Raw genomic sequence first — 20,516 nt, 5'->3', positions numbered from 1 at the left:
CTTCCATTGTCACAGCCACAAATGCACATATTTTGCTTTCAAGATCAAAATCAAAGCTTTTCTATAGTGCCAAACAATCATCCATATAAAAAGAAAAAAATATGCTAAATTGACAACTCCAAATTTAAATGTTGAACCTAAACTGATGCTAAAAATAGTTTGTTGATTTATGACTAGTTTACTCTTACATTTGGTTTCTATTTGGCATCCTAAGTCTTTTAAAAAATGTTTTCTCTGTGAATAGGGTATAGAATTTTTTTTGGCCTTCAGCTGCATCTCTGAACAACAAAAGTGAAATTATTTTTAAAAGGATACAATAAATGGCCTTAGGCCCACAAACTTATGTCCAAACTGAAATTTACTGTTTGTAATCAAAGGAGACACTCATTTGGTTGAACATCGGTTTATGTCTCTGCTGGACCTAAATCCAGATAGCTGTTGATTGCAAACAGAGAGCTCTTACAGAATCATGTTAAACTGGGTACAGTTGTGGGAAATCTGGAAATCTGGATAAAGCTAAAACACATATGTCGCAGCAGTGAGGCAGAACATTAGAAGTGGAGCTGTGATCTCTTACCCACCAGACTTTGTAATTGTCTGCACACCAGATTTCCACAGACTGCCGTAGCCTGATTCACCTGAAGGAATTAGCAAAGCTTGGGGTTCTTACGGTCTCTATCAGTTGTCTCTCTCTCTCTGGGAAGCCAAACACATGGTTAGTGCTTGTTGACTTCTGTATTACCGATAATACAACAATACTGAAAAGAGACATAATTTTCCTATGATACCTGGTTCAGACCCCATTGAATCAAAGGGGTTTTTTCTGAAGGAAAATGGATTTTTGTTGCTATAAAAATCATAATTTTTTTCCATGATCCAAACAAGACAAAAAGAAACTTCCCCTGTTGAATATTCCAATTTGTGTTTATTGATTAAAAAAAAAACAACCAGAAAGAAAAAATAAAAAAGAGAAAGAGAAAGAAAGAATTGGTGTAAGTTAAGTGCATATTTGGTAAGGTGCTGAGATTCCTCCAAAGAATCGTGCTGTGGTGACTAGAACAGGAGGCGGTCAGTTCTGCCTTTGGTTAGACCCTGAACTACTGTCTCTGCACTGCATCAGACTAGAAATGAGACATGAAATCCTGGTTGTACTGAACTGCAAAGCAGACTTCTAAGTTTTACCATGAACTTCAAAGGACCTAAGGTTTTGTCTCTATCTCTACCTCAGCCTCTGCCTATGTCTGCACAAATGCAAGCTTTTGCCAGCATAGATGCATTTTGCTGAGATAGTACTTCAGCATCCCTATACAACTAAGCTGTTCCCTGGTGTAAGAACAATGTATGATGCTGACTTCTGCAGAAGTTTTCAGTTTTCTTCTGAGAGGAAACAGGACTTTGCTTGGCTTCTCTGAAAATTTAACTTATTTAAGTAAAAGAGAAGTTGCTGCTTTAGCTGGGAATTTGCAATGGCTCCCATACATGTTAGAAAAATGTTCACTGCCAGGACTGGGACATAGAATCACAGAATCATTAAGGTTGGAAAAGACACTGAAGATCATCAAGTCTAACTGCCAACCCAACACCATCATGTGTCCTAAACCATGTCCCCAAGTGCCATGTCTACACTTTTTTTGAACACCTCCAGGGATGGTGACTCCACCAACTCTCTGGGCAGCCTGTTCCAACGCCTGACCACTCTTTCAGTGAGGACATTTTTCCTAATATCCAACCTAAACCTCCCCTGATGCAGCTTGAGGCCATTTCCTCTCGTCCTACTGCTTGTTACTGGGGAGAAGAGACCAACCCCCACCTCACTACAACCTCCTTTCAGGTAGTTGTAGAGAGCAATAAGGTCTCCCCTCAGGCTCCACTTCTCCAGACTAAACCACCACAGCTCCCTCAGCTGCTCCCATCAGGCTTGTTCTCTGGACTCTTCACCAGCTTTGCTGCCCACCAGCTTCAGAGCTTCACCCACTCAGTTGCCCATATCATTCGGTTTTTACAAATTTGGAATGATTTTCCACAAAAAAACATGCTTTCCAGTTCCAGTTGGAAGTTGTGATGTACATTAACACTATACAGCCCCTTGTTGCCGGTACTGCAAACTCCAGTTCTAGGCTCATTAGACACCTCTTGGCAATTTTCACTTTATGAGCAGAAATTATTCTTCCCTGTTTAATATACTTGTCCTCTGAGACTACATTTTCTGAAGTTTCTTTCCATTTTAACTGTGTATTTTATTCACAATAAGGTTGTAAATGATATTTTATGTTCAGCTTCACTTAGCTAGGTGCAGTATTCGAAAGAAGCGTGTTATGTATCAGGAGAAACAGATTGTCTGGCAGAAGGAGTCTTCTGTGGATTTCGTTTGGGCTTTCTAGTCAGGAACCTTATGCCTTGATAGTGTAGCATAGGATAGGTTGTGCTTCTTTATGATTCACAACTTGCTGTTGATTAAAATACACTGCTAGGTACAACAGTGTCTCCTTTGTGCATTCCCTTCATATAACAAAAAATTAATATATGCCACTGTTGCACAGGAAGTGATGCATTCAGACAGTTCCCACATTCCTTTTACTTTGTAATGATTTTTCCATGAGTTTGTGCAAATTTCCTGCTGTGAGAAGCTGTTTCTATCTATGGCAAGATAAAAAATACAGTTGTGTTAGTGGACTATACAGGAGTGTTGGGTTAATTTTTCATTTCTCTAATAAAGAATTGAACAAAATTACTTATTGCCTACTCCAGCAAGAACTTAAGCTATGAATAGGACTGCGTACCTGAGCAGACCTGTGGATTACTCAGATTTGTTAACGTACACTTGCATAAATCTTCATGCAGCTGTGACCTAAAGACGAATACCTGTCTGACAATCTGTCGTAATCTGGGTTCTCACTAAACTGAAGATGTGTCCTGATGGTATATGTTATTGCATAATGTTTGATTTGTCCATCTTGTTTTTTAAGGTGTCAATATATGTAAAAACACATACTTTACTGTGTGAAATGGGAAAATTGTTTTTGTTTTTCCAAAATAGAAGTGGAAATATAAAATTCAAATGGATCAAAATGTTGTGGGTTTTTTTTTTCTAAAGCTAATTTTTTGAGTAGAAAATCCCTTCCATTTAGAATCAAGAATTTTTATTTTAAATGGTTATGATGGAAATATTTCAATGCATTTTAAAGGCCACATGGCGATAAAAGAAGCAGTGGTGGATCACCGATTAGAAATTATTAAACAAAAATTTGTCATATAAACTAATTAACCTGATTTTAAAAACCTGCAACTATTAAAAGTGATTAATTAAATTTATTGTGTGTAAGTTAGTGCATGTCCCCAGAGAAGGGGAACCATTTTTTTCTAGTTTTATTTTGATGAGGCGCATGAGTTAATTTTCAGAAGAAAATTAAGTACAAACCTTTTGTGTCTCCAGCTTCACAGGTCTTAAATACCGTCTGTGAAATTGCTGAGAGGTATTCATGAGACAGAGGCTGCAAGCCACAGGACTCCTCTGGACGAATGCGAGAACCACAGTCCTGAATTAAAATGAAATCTGTGAAAATGACAGAACTGCACCCATCCATATGACTTTGAAATCCTTTTCAAGGACATTTAAAGAGGGAAAAGTTATTTGGGGTTGGTTCTCGAATTCATTCATCCGTTGCTCTTCAATATATATTTTTAATATGAAATTTAGAACTCTTTTTCCATTCAGACAACAGTTTTGTAATAAATTACCCCAATCCGCAGTAAGAGTACAAGATATTACATTTGCTAAAGATGTAAGAATATTTATTAAGGCAAACTTAAATAACATTGATGTAATGTCATGTTGTCTTTATTTATTGTACAATCTCTACCTATTTGCCCTTAGCATTTTTGTATGCATACCTGCAGTCATATGGAATACATTTCTGTGATGAAATGCCCCAAATTAGCTTCAGGAAACACAGGTGCATAAAGAAAGAAAAAAATCAGGAAAAGAGAAAGACAAAACAAAAATTTCAAGACAAACGTATCTGAGCTAGTAGAGAGGTTACAAAAATTTATTAGGGGCACTGAAGGAAAGGATTTAATATAAATTTAAGCTTCTGACTGGGTCATCATGTGAGATGTATTCCATAGTAAACCTGAGACACTACCATAAGGTTGACATAAATACTTATGTTTAAAAACATTCAACCTTTAATTACTTTTCTTCATAGAAAAGAATCTGACATTTTTTTCATGTTCTAGTTAAAGAAGAGTTCACTAAGACCCATGATTAACACAGAAATAATTTATCTATGTTTATACTTGGATACAGAAATATGGCCTGGTTATTAAACCAACAGAACATAGTAAAGAACTAGAGACTGCTGATGCAATGGCATACACTGCAAACACACTTCATAAGGGGCTGAGTTTCTCACATTTTGAAAATTTCTGATAAATTTTACAGGCATTAGCAGAAACATATATGAGTATTAATTAATGCCAGATGTCTGAAAAATTAGCAGTAACAGCCTAGAATACCAATCAATTTGAAATTATTTTTCTTAAATTTTTCAAGTGGAAAACGTTATTGGCTTTTAGAAAACTTGAACACTGTTCTTTATGGAAGGCCAGAGGTGCCAGCAGCTCCCAAAAATATATTAAGAAAAAATCCAGATAAATAGTGGTTCCCTACCATAAGTTTTAGCACATGTGGGTTATTACATTTAAAGTAATGGCCTATATCAACTTTGTGCCTTATAGTTATAATGCTCAAGCTTCCACTGACACAATATAAATGACATCACAGCATTTGTGACATTAGTCAACTCTTTTGGTAATTTTAGATGTCTACAATATATATGGCTGCATGAGTTGCTCATCTTAGTTTTCCTTTATCGTTTCTGCAGAGAAATACCATTCCTAGGACACATTTTTAATCTGTTTTAGATGTGCATTTCAGGATAAAATGAATCACATCCTAAAAATGCCTTTCTCCCTCAAGCGTAAAAAGAGTTTATAACAATTCAGCGGCATATATCTGCATTAGTTCAGATGAATCTCTCTTCAAATTACTTTGTAAAAATACTCCTCCTCTATAATGCATTGCCCAAACTTGGGCTACTGCCAGTTGTTTCATCAGAAGATAGGAGCATTCTGGGGTCCCTGTTAGCTTAAGAAATAGTGTTTGCTATCTCACATCTCATTGTCTCACTCTAGTTTCTTTATTGTGACAAGCTTACAAAAAGACAATGAGGGCTTTTTTTCACCAAAACCGAAAAGCTGTAAGACTGGGACTTAAAACAGAGATCAAGATCGTTTTATGTCAGGCGAAATTATTATGAAAATTTAACCATGACAATCATCACTTAATGTGCTTTTATTTTTAAATAGTGTATGAAAAGTGCAGTTGTGGCCTTTTCTGGCTAAATTGAATATTAGTCATGGTAATATTCAACAATTCAAAATTTGCCTTTTTAAAGAATTACATATGCTTAGTACTACTAATTAGTTACAAACAAACTACACAAATGGAAACACACTTTTACTGGAGTATGTTGATTTCAAGAAGGAGTATTCCTGAAACAAAAAAGAATAATAAAAAATGTAATCTCTCCAAAAAGAAATTTTTTTTCACTGGTCTTTTCTTCACTGAAGTATGCTGATGTCTATTTTTATTTTCTAAAATGATATTAAAATAAATTTGGAAACTGTCATGTAATATCATTCACCGTTTCCATGAAGTTATGCTACATTTAGGATGCTATGCCTAAATTGGACCAATGAGCAAATGACAATTATGTCCTAATATTGTCAAGGTGAAACTTTACAGTAGGATTTGTGCCACTGATACAGGTGGAAATAAGAATCCATCCTGGAATTTAGTAAATACTGGTGGGTCTTGATTATGCAATGAAAACCCAAAATGAAAGAGTTGTCTCACAATTATTCTGGTCTCATTACATTCCATTGTGGGGGGAGGGGGGAAGTAAACAAAAATCTTCCCACTGACTTCAAAGGCTTAAGGTCATTTTTTGCACAGAAAGTCAGAGAAATGGTAGATTGTGTGGGTTCTTCTGCACAGTTGTCCTGTTCTCTGCTTAATCCTCTATAATGAGGGAAAGCTGTTATGACAAAATGAATGGCACGGTATCTTCTAGTGTTAAACTGTGATGTTGTCTTGGAGCCTCTGGGTCTGGACACACTGTACAGCTATTTGACAGTACTCCTTCAACTAACATTAACATCAGAAAGCTCCTACCTTGCAGTAAAACAATTTGCACAGGACTTCACAAGAAAGCCCGAAATTCCTGAATGTCCTGCCATTGCTCTCAACATAGTGTCATAAAATAACTTAACAGGGATTTTCTTGTTCATACGTCTGCCCAGGGTATGTGTTTAAACAAACAACAATTGATTTTAATTGCATTCCTTGGACAATATCATTAACAACAGTTTCATGCGTCTGTTTTATTACTAATCTTAATCAATATGCAGGTCAAACTATGTAGCTGATTCCCTTTGACTTTGTTGTATTTTTAAAGTATGCAAACCACGAATTTTAAGGGCCACGGCTTGTGTTTAATATGTAATTCACATCTAAAACTATAGAGTCATGAAATACTGTGAATGACTGAATAAGCCTTATTTGTTTCATCTTTACTTCTGTGGGAGACCAATCCTTTATCATCATTAACATATTTAATATAAAGTGCAAAATTAATCTGCGGCAGCCACAGACTCACCACAGCTCCACCGATGTACAACACATTAAGGGCTTTTCTAACTGTCTGCAGATTTTTAAAGGTTTTCTTCAGGTGCTGCAGTGATATGACACCCTTCTTGCCTTGTCCAAAGATGAAACATCTTGTGGTCTTAAGTATGTTTACAAAAGATCACTCATGGCAAAGATGAGAGCCAGACATGTAAACTTAAATGATAGCTCTTTCTCTGTGTCTGTTGCCCCTGCAAACCTTCATTTTTAGAATGCAGACATAAAAAGGCCCTTGAAATGTCTGGCCTAGAATCAAAAGAAAAATTCCCCTGCATTACGTACTTCAGTGCACAGTTAGAATCGACTCTTTATAAGACAGGTTTGGCATTTTACTAGTAAAATTTCTTTTTTCTTTACAGCAGATTTTCTGGACACTAGCAAATAAAAAAGGAATAAAGCTTTCCTATGTACATCTAGATAGCTTTCAGTCAACATCCGTTGATAGATACTTAGTGAACATTTCTAGAGTCCATTGGCTGTGTGAAAAAAGAATTGTTTCTGTTCAGAGCACACTACAGTGAACTTGATTCTTCATAAAGAGAATAAGTTTTAGCCTTTATTAAAAGATCACACAGATTTTTGAGCCTGTTACACTACAGTTTTCTCAAATTATTAATTTGGAGCTATTCATACATAAGTTATTTCATTTATAGTCTAGGTTCCTGATTTAACAGGACTGTTGTTTAGCTCAGCTTCCAATAACCATACTGTATTTTGTTTTGTATATTTATTGTATATGCATATGCACACACAGTTTCACTCAGGTTTACATAAATATTAAAAAAAAACTTACCAGTTTTAAAAAGATATAGATGTGTGTGGTTGAGAGGGGTGGTATGTGGGATGACCAAAGCATTTTAAAGATCATGCATTCATGCAGCTAATATCATGGAATGAATGTCATATAGATAATACCATTGTAGTTGCAATTATGCTTTAGATTAATAGTAGTAAATTAACTATTAATGGATTTTTACTTGCTGTTGTACCTTTTTGTTACCTCTGCCCTAATGAAAGGATTATTACTCTGAAATGGCAGTAATTGCCTACAGATTAACCCTATAAACTTCCACCAAACTGGAAGCAGTTAAAAGGAGAGAAGGTAAGAAGCCTATGACTTTCCTGGGAAAACTCAGTTTGATTAGGGACAAACTGTCCATCTGTGTTCATTCGAATGGTCAGTGCTCCGGCAGTGACAGAGCACCAGATAACAAAAATAAAGTCACTTTTAGCATCTACAGCTGCTACTACCTTTCAGCTCAAAAAGGCATTTTCAAATAGGAAGGTAGCCTTTTCAGAATTTTTCGGGAAACCTAACTCTGTCTGTTCAACGCTGTTGCTAAAACTATCACTTTCAGTGGGATTAGATTTATGTTAATGAATTGAATGCTTTGGATACTCCCACCCAGGATGCCTGTATCTAGATGCTACACTCAGGTTTCTCAGTAAAAGTCCTTCTTGCATTTATATTAAAACACCTAGTGATCAACAGGAACGGTGGGCTCAACACTTCAAAAACCAGGTCATTTCTGCTTAGGTACTCGTGTCTGAAATTGCACCCAGCCCAAATCATTGAAGACTACAAGACTAATAAAGGATCAGCATATCAGAACGTTTTAAACTAAACAACAAGAGAATATAACTAAGCTCAGAGGAATTCATTTTAGCATCGCATACAACCAACATGTCAAAATCCTACATCTTTTTAACATCCAGAGCCCACACGTGTCTGGGAACTAGGGAATGAGATAAACCTGATTCACTAGTTCTTGGCAAAATAGGGAGGAGACCTCTCCATCCATTGAGTTCTGACCCTGCAGTCCTTCGGCCAGCGTTGCCCATCAACCCAGCAGGCCACCCAGCCACCTTCCCTAAGGCACAGCAGCCCTGCCTCATCCTATGGTGCTGCTGGGGCTGCCTTATTTCTTTTAGTTGTTTACGTTTTAGACATGACAGGACAAAGCTTTCTGTGAAAGAGGTAATTTTGAACACCTTTCTGTTGGTCTTTGCAGGCTCGCTAACTTAAGTTTATTTGATCTGGTTCTATTTAAGCTGGCCCGAGTTTCTCATAAAATCCTTTCATGTCTCTTTAGTCCATCTTTTTCTACTACTTTACACATAACTAAAACTGGATGAAAAGTGATTAAAAATGATGCTATGGAAGGAATTCTAATAAAATTAGTCAAAGAATGAGCTCATGAAATAGTGAAATTGTATCTTATTGCTAGGGAATAAATTGTGAGCAGATGGATTAGTTCCACTCTATCAACTTTATTAATATGGCAGTAATAAATGAAGGAACAGTTGGCATATTGACTTCTATTCAACCGTCTCCCTCTGTCCGGCTGCATTATTCAGTGATAGATGAACCTCCAAAGATCTGGAGGCTCAGACTTGTTCAGTTCAATACCTAAATTAACTAGATTGAACTGAAACTCCTGGGTGTACAAAATAGGTCTAGAAAGCTCTCACAAGGAAAGAGGCAGTCTCCCAAGAAATTTCACTTCACTACTGCTTTTGGCTGGGAAACAATGACTATTATTATTCATCAAGCACTGTCTAAGACATAAATGAAGACACTGCCTACATCAAAAGACACACAGATCCATTAAACAGAGACTATAGGATTAATGGGTCGAACTGATGGAGTAATGTGTCTGTGTGTTGCAGCTATGTTTTAAAGGAAAGAAACTGCCACCACTGTGTTTTGTAAGGAACCTAATGTGTTCCATCTGCAAAAATGGGATCATATTTCCCCAATGACCCCAAAAGCACTGTCACAAAAAACACACTAAAAGACTATGAGATGCTCAGTACCACAGGGATCTGGTGGGGGCCATAAAAACACTTTAGAAAAGGAGTCTGGGCACTCACAGGGTTGGAACATGCAGTGCACAAACATCAGTAGGAGACTGGGAATGATATGAAAAGCTGAGATACTGGCCATATTGTCAAGGTGTGGTGGAGACATCAGAGAATGGTTTGAAATGTGGATAAAGTGCAGCCATCAGTCTAAATTACTTTCAAGTTCTTACCATTGCTCTTCATGTTGTTGCTATAATTCTTATTATTTTATCTGAAGAATAGAAGCATACCATGAATTGCAGGATTTTTCTCTCAATCACAAACTTCTGCATAGAAGTATTTTCAGGGAATAATGTCACATGCTTCAACCAGTGACAGAAGGATGTCATATCTACACAATATCTTTACTATCTGCTACAGAGCTTTTGAAAATCCCAGTAGGTGCCCCTCTACAAAGAGAACTGCCTCAGAGCACATACACATTATATGGACAAATAAATTTCATCTTGACACTAGAGCAGATGCAAAGTGGCTTTCTCTGCACTGAGAATGCTAATCCCACAGAAAGCTAAGAAACTGTTTTGAGAAATAAGGACTACTTATAAAGGGAAAATATTGCAAGTTTCACAGCACTATTTTAAAGTCTTTTATGTGTGTGGAGAATATAAAAGAATTATATCAATCTATGAAGGATTTTTAGTCAATTCTATTTTACATCATGTTTAATACTGCACATAATGTCATTTAGACTCTCTATCTGCCTCCCTCTCCTAAACAGCCAATAGCCAAAAGTTCTCCATTTATGAACCATAGAACAAAAATATTGATGAGGGGTAAAATGCATGACTCTTAATCTAGCAAAGACTTGTGAACTATGATTCTGAACAGCTCAGAGATGCAGCAGAATTAGTTGAAGTAAGACACCTGAATGTGAAATCCAACTCATTTAAGAATAAAATATTATAAACACAAGTTTTGGAAAATATTTCAAACTGTACATAAAGATAATGACAGCTTTTTTTTTTTCAATATTTGAAGCTAACATCTTCATGGATTTTTCAACTGCTTTCTGAGCAAACATGATTTCCTAATGCAACTAATGATATTTTTTTCCAAGTAAGAACAGTGATGGTTTCCAGCGTGTATGCTTTATAAACTAAAAACACAAAGCAAGAAAAAAAAGGAATGAAAAGAATTTAGTGTTTCTTCCTCCCTCAAAATGAAGATAAAGCAGGAACAAGGAATAGAAGATAAAGAGAGGCATTTTGCTATTTTAGGTTCTGGTGGTTTTTTAGTTTAAAAAGTGAGATGGTAATGTTGACCTGGAGACTTTAAGAGCTGCATCGGTTTTGGATTCCCACTTAGTCCTCCTCTTTCCCCCTGTCTTTTCCCAGTGCAAGCTCCAAATGTGAAATGACTTGAATTTTGCCAAGTCCCCGATCTGAAAATGGGGAATAACTTGAGAAGACCCTGTGCTTTGACAGAAGTAAATACTTTATGTGATAACCAAAGCAATTATTAAGTATTTATGGTGTTCTCTCAATAAAGTACTGATGTGGCCCTGACTCTTTTCCCTGGTTAGGCAAAAATGTATTATATTAGCTGGGAAATCCACAGCTTTGTGGCTATTTTTAAGGAACGTTCTTTTCTACCCTCCCATGCTCAGTGTATATGGCATTCACAGTTCACATTGCAGAGAGATGAATACTATACACCTTCCTATGTGCAAGAGGTGTTTGAGCTCTAGCCTTGTGCCTTTGATTTTAGACTAAGACCTTTATATCACAGCCATGACAGACACAACAGAACTCAGACTGAACAGCTACCACTGCATTCAGAAAGCAAGAAAACATATGAGAGGAAGAATGAATTGAAAAGCATTACTGTTCATTCATGAATTCTGAAACTGAAATACTCTGACAATGAATTCAATGCACTGAAAAAGCTTATGTTAACCAAGGACTTGGTCCTGTGAACTATACATCTGCTAAAGCTACCGTTAAAGCTGCTTTTCTTAGTAAGTAAAGCTTGTAGATTTGAACTCAGTGTTTCATGGTGTACCATAGCAAAAGTACTTCTTTCTCACTTTTAGCACAAAATCCTGTAGACCTTGCTAGAACATCTATTAAGTTTATTTAGGGCCTGGGGCATACTGAAGGTAAGATTCCAAGGAGATATTTAGGATGTTGGGGACCAATTCACAACTCTGCTTCTTATCTTCTGTACCAGCCTGGGCAGATGAATTGGACTTCCATCCAACACTACTCACACCTGTCATGTATCATCTCAAAACCCTCACTTAGTTGCCACCATCCTCCTAAGTGCTTATGTTTCTTCTAGTGGGCACAGGCAAAACCACCCATAGCTCAGCAGAGCTATGTTAGTCAGCCCCTTTACAGAATCACAGAGTGGTAGGGGTTGGAAGGGACCTCTGGAGATCATCTCCTCCAACCCCCCTGCTTCAGCAGGGACACCTAGAGCAGGGGGCACAGGAACACATCCAGGTGGGTTTCGAATGTCCCCAGGGTAGGAGACTCCACAGCCTCCCTGGGCAGCCTGTTCCAATGCTCTGGCACCCTCACAGGAAAGAAGTTTTTTTCTCATGTTTAGTGGAACTTCCTGTGTTCCAACTTGTGCCCATTGCCCCTTGGCCTGTCATTGGGCACTATTGAAAAGAGTTCAGTGCCATCACCCTGACACCCACCCTTTAGATATTTATAGGCATTGATAAAATCCCCCCTCAGTCTTCTCTTCTCCAGGCTGAACAAACCCAGGTCTCTCAGCCTTTCCTCACAAGGGAGATGCTCCAGTCCCCTGCTTTAGCCCTAACAGAGTTTAAAAATCCCTTTGCTTGATCTGATAGGCATTCTCAGGACATGCCACTGGGAGTTTGCAGTGCACAAAGCATTAACTGGTATTTCCCTGGTAGAACATTTCCCTGTGATATAGTGCACACAGTTTAAAGTCCCTCTTTTCACTGATTTGCAGCAGAGGTTTCAGTTCAAGCTCCCAGTGTCTTCCCTCAAGTCAGTGTGCTATAGGCTGTTCCGGGCAGTTCTGTCTCAGTCTCTCCCAAGGAAGCTGTTTGCATTTGCTTTGTACATACAATTAAATACTGACTTGTAAAGAGCCTTGAACCTGCTCCACCCGCAGGCTAGATGTGTGTAAAGAATGTAGGGTGAAACTGGATGGAGGGAGCACCGCCAGGCTCCCTGTTAACTGTTACCTGCAAAAGGACTGACTGAAGTAGGTACTTAAGTCCCTGAGAGAGCATGTGGCAATTCAAAGTGGAGGACAGGCGCTCCTGTAACAGGAGACTGGATGTTTAACTCCCAGAGAAAGGTACACTTAAGACACATTCCTTTCCATATGATTTTCTGCAGGGCAATACATCTGACTCCCTAATCATTCCGCTGGCTTGTGGAGTCTTATTTTTACAGGCTGAACTCTTCTATTTCAAATTTTAAAAAGGGTTGTACCCAGACACTTTTTTGTGTGTACTTTCTTCCCCCAGTTGAATCAGATGTTCTACTAAAAAAAATTCAACCTTTTTCTGCAAGCTTTACCTCACTAACACTCTCTACACAATGCAGAAGGAGCCTGGTTACACTGCTTGGACACAATGTGTTTCTGTAGGCCTCAGGATGCTTAAATCTCTCTCTTCCCAACTGATTGCCCTGGATTCTCCTGCTCATCCCCTGAACATGAGAAAACGAAGGTAATAGTGATTTTTTTTCAGCAAAATATTCATAATGAACAGCAAGATGGTGACTGCCAAACAGGATGCAGAAGAACTAAGTTCTGCAAGCCAGTTCAACAGGAGGACTGATTTTGTTTCTTTTTACTTCTTCTCATTTAAAAACAATTGGAACGTCAGGATTTCCTTTCCTAGTTTAAATTGAGCTTAAATTGGCCCAAAGGATTGAAAAGATATTAGTGAGCCATGGATGGACTGACAGCAAGATTTCAAGAGCTTTGTTACCTTGGGAAAGTAGACAAAAACAAAGCTAAGGAAATAATAAATAAATGGACTAAATATATAAAAAGGCAGAAAAATTTTTTATTTTGTTTATGTGATGTTGGCTGCAGGGTGAATTAGAATGGGTTTTGTTTAAGAAATTAGTGCACATATTGTTTTATACAGAATGTTCTCCATGGCATACTAGGTTTTGGAATACTCATCAGAGATATGTGTGGTCTGGGGAATGTTGAGGAGGCTCAGAAACACCCAGTGGAAGGCCTCAGAAACTGTTTTCCCAGATAATGCCAAAAACCCCAGCATGTTCCTGCCTTTCATGTAAAGACAGTCTATGTGTGGAGGCCTCACTCTAATGGAAATCACACTTGTATCTGGTGGGCAACAGGAGGTATTTCCCTTTGCATATTTACAGTCTGCACTGATGCACATTTGAAGAGCCTGAGCACACATCCAGCTTCTTGCAGGCATGCACTTTGATGTTGGCTGTCTTTAATGGTGTCTTAGGGAACACACAGGGCCAGATCCTGAGACCAGTTGTGTTAAACACCTGAGTCATTCAATTCAGCTCCCAAGAGCCAAACACCCTTCTCTTCAAAAGCAATACCCCTGGTGAAAGAACCTATGCTTGCTCTCCAGTGAGAGTGGTACAAATGGTTTGTCTGTTCAATACCCAGTCTGTAGTGAAAAATATCACCCAGCTATAGATGGTCAGAGGACATATGGGTGTGCCATGGGGCCAGTCCTGAGCCTGGGGAAGTCCATTTGGTGGAAGGCCACCTCAGCAACTGCTGCTCTTCACCTAAAAGATGCCAAGAAGGAAAGAGGCATGTGAAATAGATGTACGCTGGTGGCAGTGCCCCCATTCTGGGCAGGCATGATCCCTAACACCTTGTGCTTTCCCGCCAGATCAGTGGGAGGCAGGTCATAGCAGCTGGCAGCCCCACAAGTAGCAGCCTGACCCTTCTGTATTTGGCTCTGGTTTTAACGTGGCCTTTGATGAAGGGCCCATCTCTGATAAAAGGTCCATCTCTGAGGCTTTCCTGGCCAAATATCAGCCCCTTCTCTTATTATTAAGACATTAGGCTGTTTGTTTAAGTGAGTCAAGAGACAGGTTCAAAAATCTTGAGAGGGTCTATTTTTAGAAAAAGAGCATTTACACATATCTTTCTAACTGTAACCAGAAAATATTTTATGAAAAATCTATTACTGATGTAAAGTTTAGAGCCTTGTTGCATACACAAAGAAATGGGAAGGCTAAAATTAAGAATGTATAAATGACACTAGAGAAAGTCTCTGTGCAAATGTCCAGGACAGACGGACAGTGCATGGATAGGTCTCCATTCAACACTATCCATATCTCAAATTGAAGCTACTTATATTCAGAAGGTGCTGTATAAGCCTGTGGTAGTATAGAAGGGAAGACCATGACTTTTACTTTAGAGATAGATAGATAGATAGATAGATAGATAGATAGATAGATAGATAGATAGATAGATAGATATGAGAGTGAGAGAATGTGAAGAGCTAAGAAGTGGTGGGGTTCTTTTTTCTTCCTCTTCAGTTAAAAGCTTCAGTAAAAATACAATACTTAAAATGAAATCAGTCGACATGATTCAGGGTTAAGGCTTCTTGTACAATGCACACAATGAAGACTATATCAAAACAAAAAATATGATAAATGTATTTGTAGACAGTATCTGGTTATCATTTATACTTCCCTTTTACCACACTGTGGCTTACCATGAAAAGCATGAAGTCATGAAGGACTGATTTGCCTTTGAAAATCCATATATATTTCATTCAAAAGAACCTTTGAGTTAGAATATTTTCCTTGCTGTCTAATAGCTATGTCCAGTACTAAATTTTACATATCCCCAGCTATTCATTTAACATGCACAGCTGGGAGACAGGAGGAAGACAGGCAAATCTGTTTTCCTAGAACACCTACAAATCTGGCCATGTAGTAATTTATTTTCTAAACTCTAATGGGGTCAAAATTGACTCTAATGAATTTGCAGCACACTTGCTGCTATAATCACAGAAGTGAATTTCACGGGTTTTTTAGTAATCATGATCTTTTTCAAAAGATACTGATTAAAGGTTTGCCTTCTGGTGCACAGCAGACTGAAAATGCAGGCTCCTTACAGCTTGATGGCTTACCGAACAGCAGACTGCATGCAGGTAGCTTTCACACATGGACAGAAACAGATTGCGTGCAGTTAGTGCCAAATGAGCAGATTGAAGTTAGAATTCACCCTGCTTTCTCCAACAGCCTGCTCGCAGTAATTTACTATTGCATGTTCTTTTCATTCAGCTAAAGTAATCAAGCAGCCACTAGTTGAACAAGGCCCCCTCACAAAAAACAACTAATTACTTCTGAAAACTGAAAAATGTGCTTAGTGACGATGTTTATTCTACTGCACAAGACATGATAAGTGATGCTGAGCTGAAGCCTTGTTTTGGTCAATACCGAGATCACATTAGCACAGAGATGGAGCACAGTGGAAATAGAAAAAAAACCTTAAAAATCGAAATTTAGGCTCCCTTAACAATGTACTGAGGCAGTTAATTACAGCTTATTAATCACATAAGTTCTCCTGACCTCCACAAATAGTTTTATACAGCAATTTACTCTCCCTAATAGACAGATGTCTGGAAGATTTCAGTGATTCACTTCAGGTCTGGGGAGTAATGAAGAGGAAGATAATGCAGCCAGTGCAGCACTACAAACATAACTGAATCAAAATGACTCAGGTTGTTCCCCACAAAATGTCATAAACATGTTAACTACTGTTTTTCTTGCAAGGACAGAGGTTACACTTGGGTCTGGGCAATGTTCCAGGCCCAGGCGGTGACCCAATCTACACTCGCCAAGATTCAGCACTTCAAAGAAATAACTCGGTGTAGAGCTAAGAACTCCTCTACCTTTCATATGTATTTGGAGTCAGCCTACGAGGCATTTTTGTGTTTAACTTTCTTGTGTCCACTAATAAAATGAATTGCTGTAAATTCTAGTTTCTGGAGGTGTAGAACAAGTTTTTCCTTCAGCAAAGTTGGCATGGATACATTCACATCCCATAGCAAACCCTCCCACATTATAACTCACATTGTTTTCCTGACTGATAGGATTATTTGATTACAGGCAATGCCCCCCTGAGCAGCTCTGAAACCATGGATTGAATATTATCTTATTGTTCAAATATTTTTGCCTAGACAGATGAACAGTATAGCTGATGGATTGCTCTTGGCCTGCCCATACCCCCGGTTGCTAACCAGATACTTTTCATCTTCCTACTCTTCTTCGGTAAGATACTGGTTATCTGGCAAGAAGAATTTTGCTTGGAGTGTTTGCCCAGTAGTAACTCAGCAAAATCCCTACAAATCCTGAACCAAAGGCACAGCTCAGATTCCCTCTAGCACGAGCTGTCTTCCATGTGGCAAAGGGCATCCAGAACCTACCGTGGACACTGAGACCCGGCCTTGCTGCAGACTTGGCTGTTGTGGAAAACAAACATTTCCAGTTCAAAGCAGATGTGGAGGATGTACTACAGACAAAAGGACTGAGATAATGGAAGGGACCTATTCCAGCAAATATTAGGTTACAGTATATTATGATACAGCATACATTAGATATCAGTATATATACACCGTAATATATATGAGATATATTATACTAATTTAACAAAGGTTAAATTAAGTATTAGTGCAAGGATGCTGTCATCTCACTTTTACTTCTCTTTAATTCCTTCCTTACACATCATTTCTACAGCCTTTTTGTCATTTGACGACAATAGAGGTTGTATAAACTTTACAGTCTTTTTTATAGAAATACACAGATGTGGAGTAATCTTGCTGTGCTGATTCTACCATACTGATCTTTACCCTCTAGCTGCTAACACCCCTTTCTCTCATAAAAATGGCAGTTCTGCCTGACTGAATCAGGGGAGGATACTTGTAGGAGAGTATTTATGTTTGATAATTTCTTATTTCTTTTTAGCTATTTTGATATTACTAGCATGAGGAAGACAGTGAGAAATCTTCAGGGAAGATCAGAAGGAGGAAAGGGAAAAGGGAAGGATATGAGTTAAATAAATGGTAAATGAGTTTCTTAGGCTCCATGGCTGTCTAGATTTTCCATGTTATGAAAACTGAATAGAATTGCTTAAATAATTGTAGCAATTGCTAAAAAATTTTAAGAAAAACTTTAAAATGCCTCTATTTTGCAGTATTAAACTTGCCTTCGATTGTGTTGGAAGCATTACATAGGAGGAAACAACTCAGGATTGACTGCTGGTCTGAAAGCACTGTATTACTATTTTCATATATAGCCCACTGAAAGGAAAACATGTAGCAGATAAACTCTCTTACAATTTTGCACTGCAAAATGTCCATACAAAGACTGATCTTAATAGATCACCACATAGAGATTATGGTGATTAAATAGCCTTCTTCTAGGCTAATGAACTACAGTGTCTAGCATGCTGGGGAATGGAAATGTATGCAGGTCCAACAAATTACCTCAATGCAGCTATGAAAACCCAGAAACACCGAGCCTCCAAATGGCCTTCACATTGCCAAGTCCAATGCCTTGGGGATGACTCCACTTTCTCCTGGTAAAACAGTATAAACTCCTTCACTGTATCATAGTGCAAAAGCAAACCTTCATATCAATGAGACTTGGATGTACTCTAAGGCATTTCTTGCAAAGCAGAAAAGCTGTCTCAATCCTCTTCTGCCTTTCTCACCCTCCAGTAACTGACTGAAGTAGTCAAGTTAGTTCTGAGTTGAAGCCAAACAAAAAAGGTGCTATCATTATTTATGAGTGCTGGTGGGCCACTGGCAGTGTGCTGTTTTTACAAGAAGCTGGGCATTTCCCAAGATATTTTTTTTCCTGTCTTCTGCTTGACCTCAGTGGCAACTGTTGAGTGTAATTATCTCAAAGGTCCACAAGGCTAATGAATACCTCTCCACAGCAAATACAGTGAGTGCCAAAAGTAATCTCTATCCTTTCACAAGGCTTAATAGTGGATGCCTTAAATGCTACGACCTAATGCAAGGTGTAAGTTCCCCAAGCACTCATCTTTGTACCCTACCAGATACAATTCACATACATAAGTTTTCTTCCAATAAATCAACTCCTCAGATCTGCTTGTCCTTCTTTTCTGAAGTACAAGCTCCTTATCTGAAGTTTTGCTCACACAGACAGTAATAGTGTCAAAAAAAAATACAATATCAGATCATGCTATGCTGTCAGAAAAATGACAAGTAAAATGAAAACATGCTGATCATAACTTTATAATGATTTTATCTGGAATAACTTGCCACTTGCAACACCCATATGCGCAGTGTTTAAAGGGTTGTCTGACCACATACTTTTGCTCCACATCTGTCAACTAAGAGCAGAGATCTGTTTGCACGGTGTAGCACTCTGGAACATTTTGATACTCCCACAAGTATTTCTGGCTTATAAAGCAAGAAACGGGTTACCTTGAGGCTGTGGTTTGTTCATCTGTGGTTTATATGTTACAGTTGTAACACTTTTCATATTTTGTAAATTATATTAGTTACTTCAGATGTCAAATGATATCATTTAAAAATTAAAAGACACTTCTAATCATTAATATAAACTAACATATACAGCTTTGAGTCTTTCACATCATAATGTTTTGCCACAGTCAAAGAGCACATCTGATTTGTTTTATACCTCTCAAAAATATGCATCTTCTTCCATACAGTTCACAAAATCACAGAGTCACAAAATAATTTGAGTTAGAAAGGACCTCAGGAGGTTTCTAATCTAACCTCTCACTTCACAGAGACTCAGCTATGAGATCAGACCAGGTGGCTCAGGTTTCTTTGTCTATTCTGGTCTTGAAAACCTCCAAGGATGGAGCCTGCACAACCCGGCTCTGCAGTCTCTGTCACTTGACTGCCATCAAAGTGAGAAATGTTCCCTTACATGCTCCCAGCCAGAAACTGCCCTGTTTCAATTCATGGCCGTCGGTTTTTGTTCTGCTGGGCAGCTCTTTCGTCAAAAGCCTAGCTCCCTCTTCTCAGCAACCTCCTCTTAGATATTGGAAGGCTGCTATTAACTCTCCCTGAAACCTTCTGCACTCTGGGTTAAAAAAGACCCTCTCTCTCAGCCTTTCTTCAGAAGGAAAGTGCTGCAGGCCAAATGTGCCCTTAGGGTTTTTTATGTTGTAGCTTGGCAAGCATGAAACTACCTGAGAACTGACAGTGTTGAGATTCGTCAGAAGTAGGTATTCCTCTAGTTTTGTCAGAAAAGGATGATTAGTAAATATTCTGGGAATTTATATGCCAGACTAAGCCTAGCGGAAAACACAGCTAAGAGATCTCTGTACTCTCTTGAGCCTAATGAGTAGTGCTGAGATGTAAGAGATGCAAGTTCAAATCCTTTATGTACTGATTGATGGGAGTTCAGTTAGTGGTTTAGGTAAAAGACTCTCCAGTGGGATAAGCAGAGACTAACTTTAAAGTAGGGGTCCATCTGGCACAGGGATTCTGCTCCACTTTAGGCATAGTTTGGTTTTTTTTTAAAAAAAAAAAACCAATGAAAAGCTTTTTACTATGAGCTGTAATCAGAATTCCTAATATAACCAGCTGCACACATTTTATTTGAAGGATTGCACGTTTGAAAATTCCTCTATTTGATGTTACTAGTATTTTAACTCCTACGTAGATAATTTGTAGCTTCAATTAAACAAGGAGCTGTAATTTAGCCCTTACTTGGAGTTTACAGTTAAATCTGGTCATCAGTCACCGTTCTGGTCTATAAAGACAAAATATATTTAGCAATCCAGAACTCAAAATATGCATTCATTTATATCAGCCTCTGTCTGCTTCATTAAGGAAATGGACATGGTAGATCCATTTGCAGAACAACCTTTACAAATATTTCACAGTAGTTTTCTGAGTTGTGTAGTATGACAACAAATGCGATTTATTAGAGACTAGCAATAGCAC

The 20,516-nt window shown here is 38.2% G+C and overlaps 1 protein-coding gene across 5 annotated transcripts in view; it reads right to left on the bottom strand.

Annotated features, from left to right (window-relative positions):
* Positions 1-20,516, bottom strand: part of CPED1 (cadherin like and PC-esterase domain containing 1) — a 155,574-nt gene that overhangs the window by 24,764 nt on the left and 110,294 nt on the right. For all 5 annotated transcript variants that reach the window (XM_075081150.1, XM_075081148.1, XM_075081147.1 and 2 more), the window contains one exon: positions 3,419-3,536. In XM_075081150.1, the coding sequence (XP_074937251.1) occupies positions 3,419-3,536 (118 nt within the window). The remainder of the gene's footprint in view (positions 1-3,418; positions 3,537-20,516) is intronic.

The sequence above is a fragment of the Phalacrocorax aristotelis genome, chromosome 1 (assembly GCF_949628215.1).
Source record: "Phalacrocorax aristotelis chromosome 1, bGulAri2.1, whole genome shotgun sequence".
NCBI classification, from domain to species: domain Eukaryota; kingdom Metazoa; phylum Chordata; class Aves; order Suliformes; family Phalacrocoracidae; genus Phalacrocorax; species Phalacrocorax aristotelis.
This window is presented reverse-complemented; position numbering and strand designations above follow the sequence as displayed.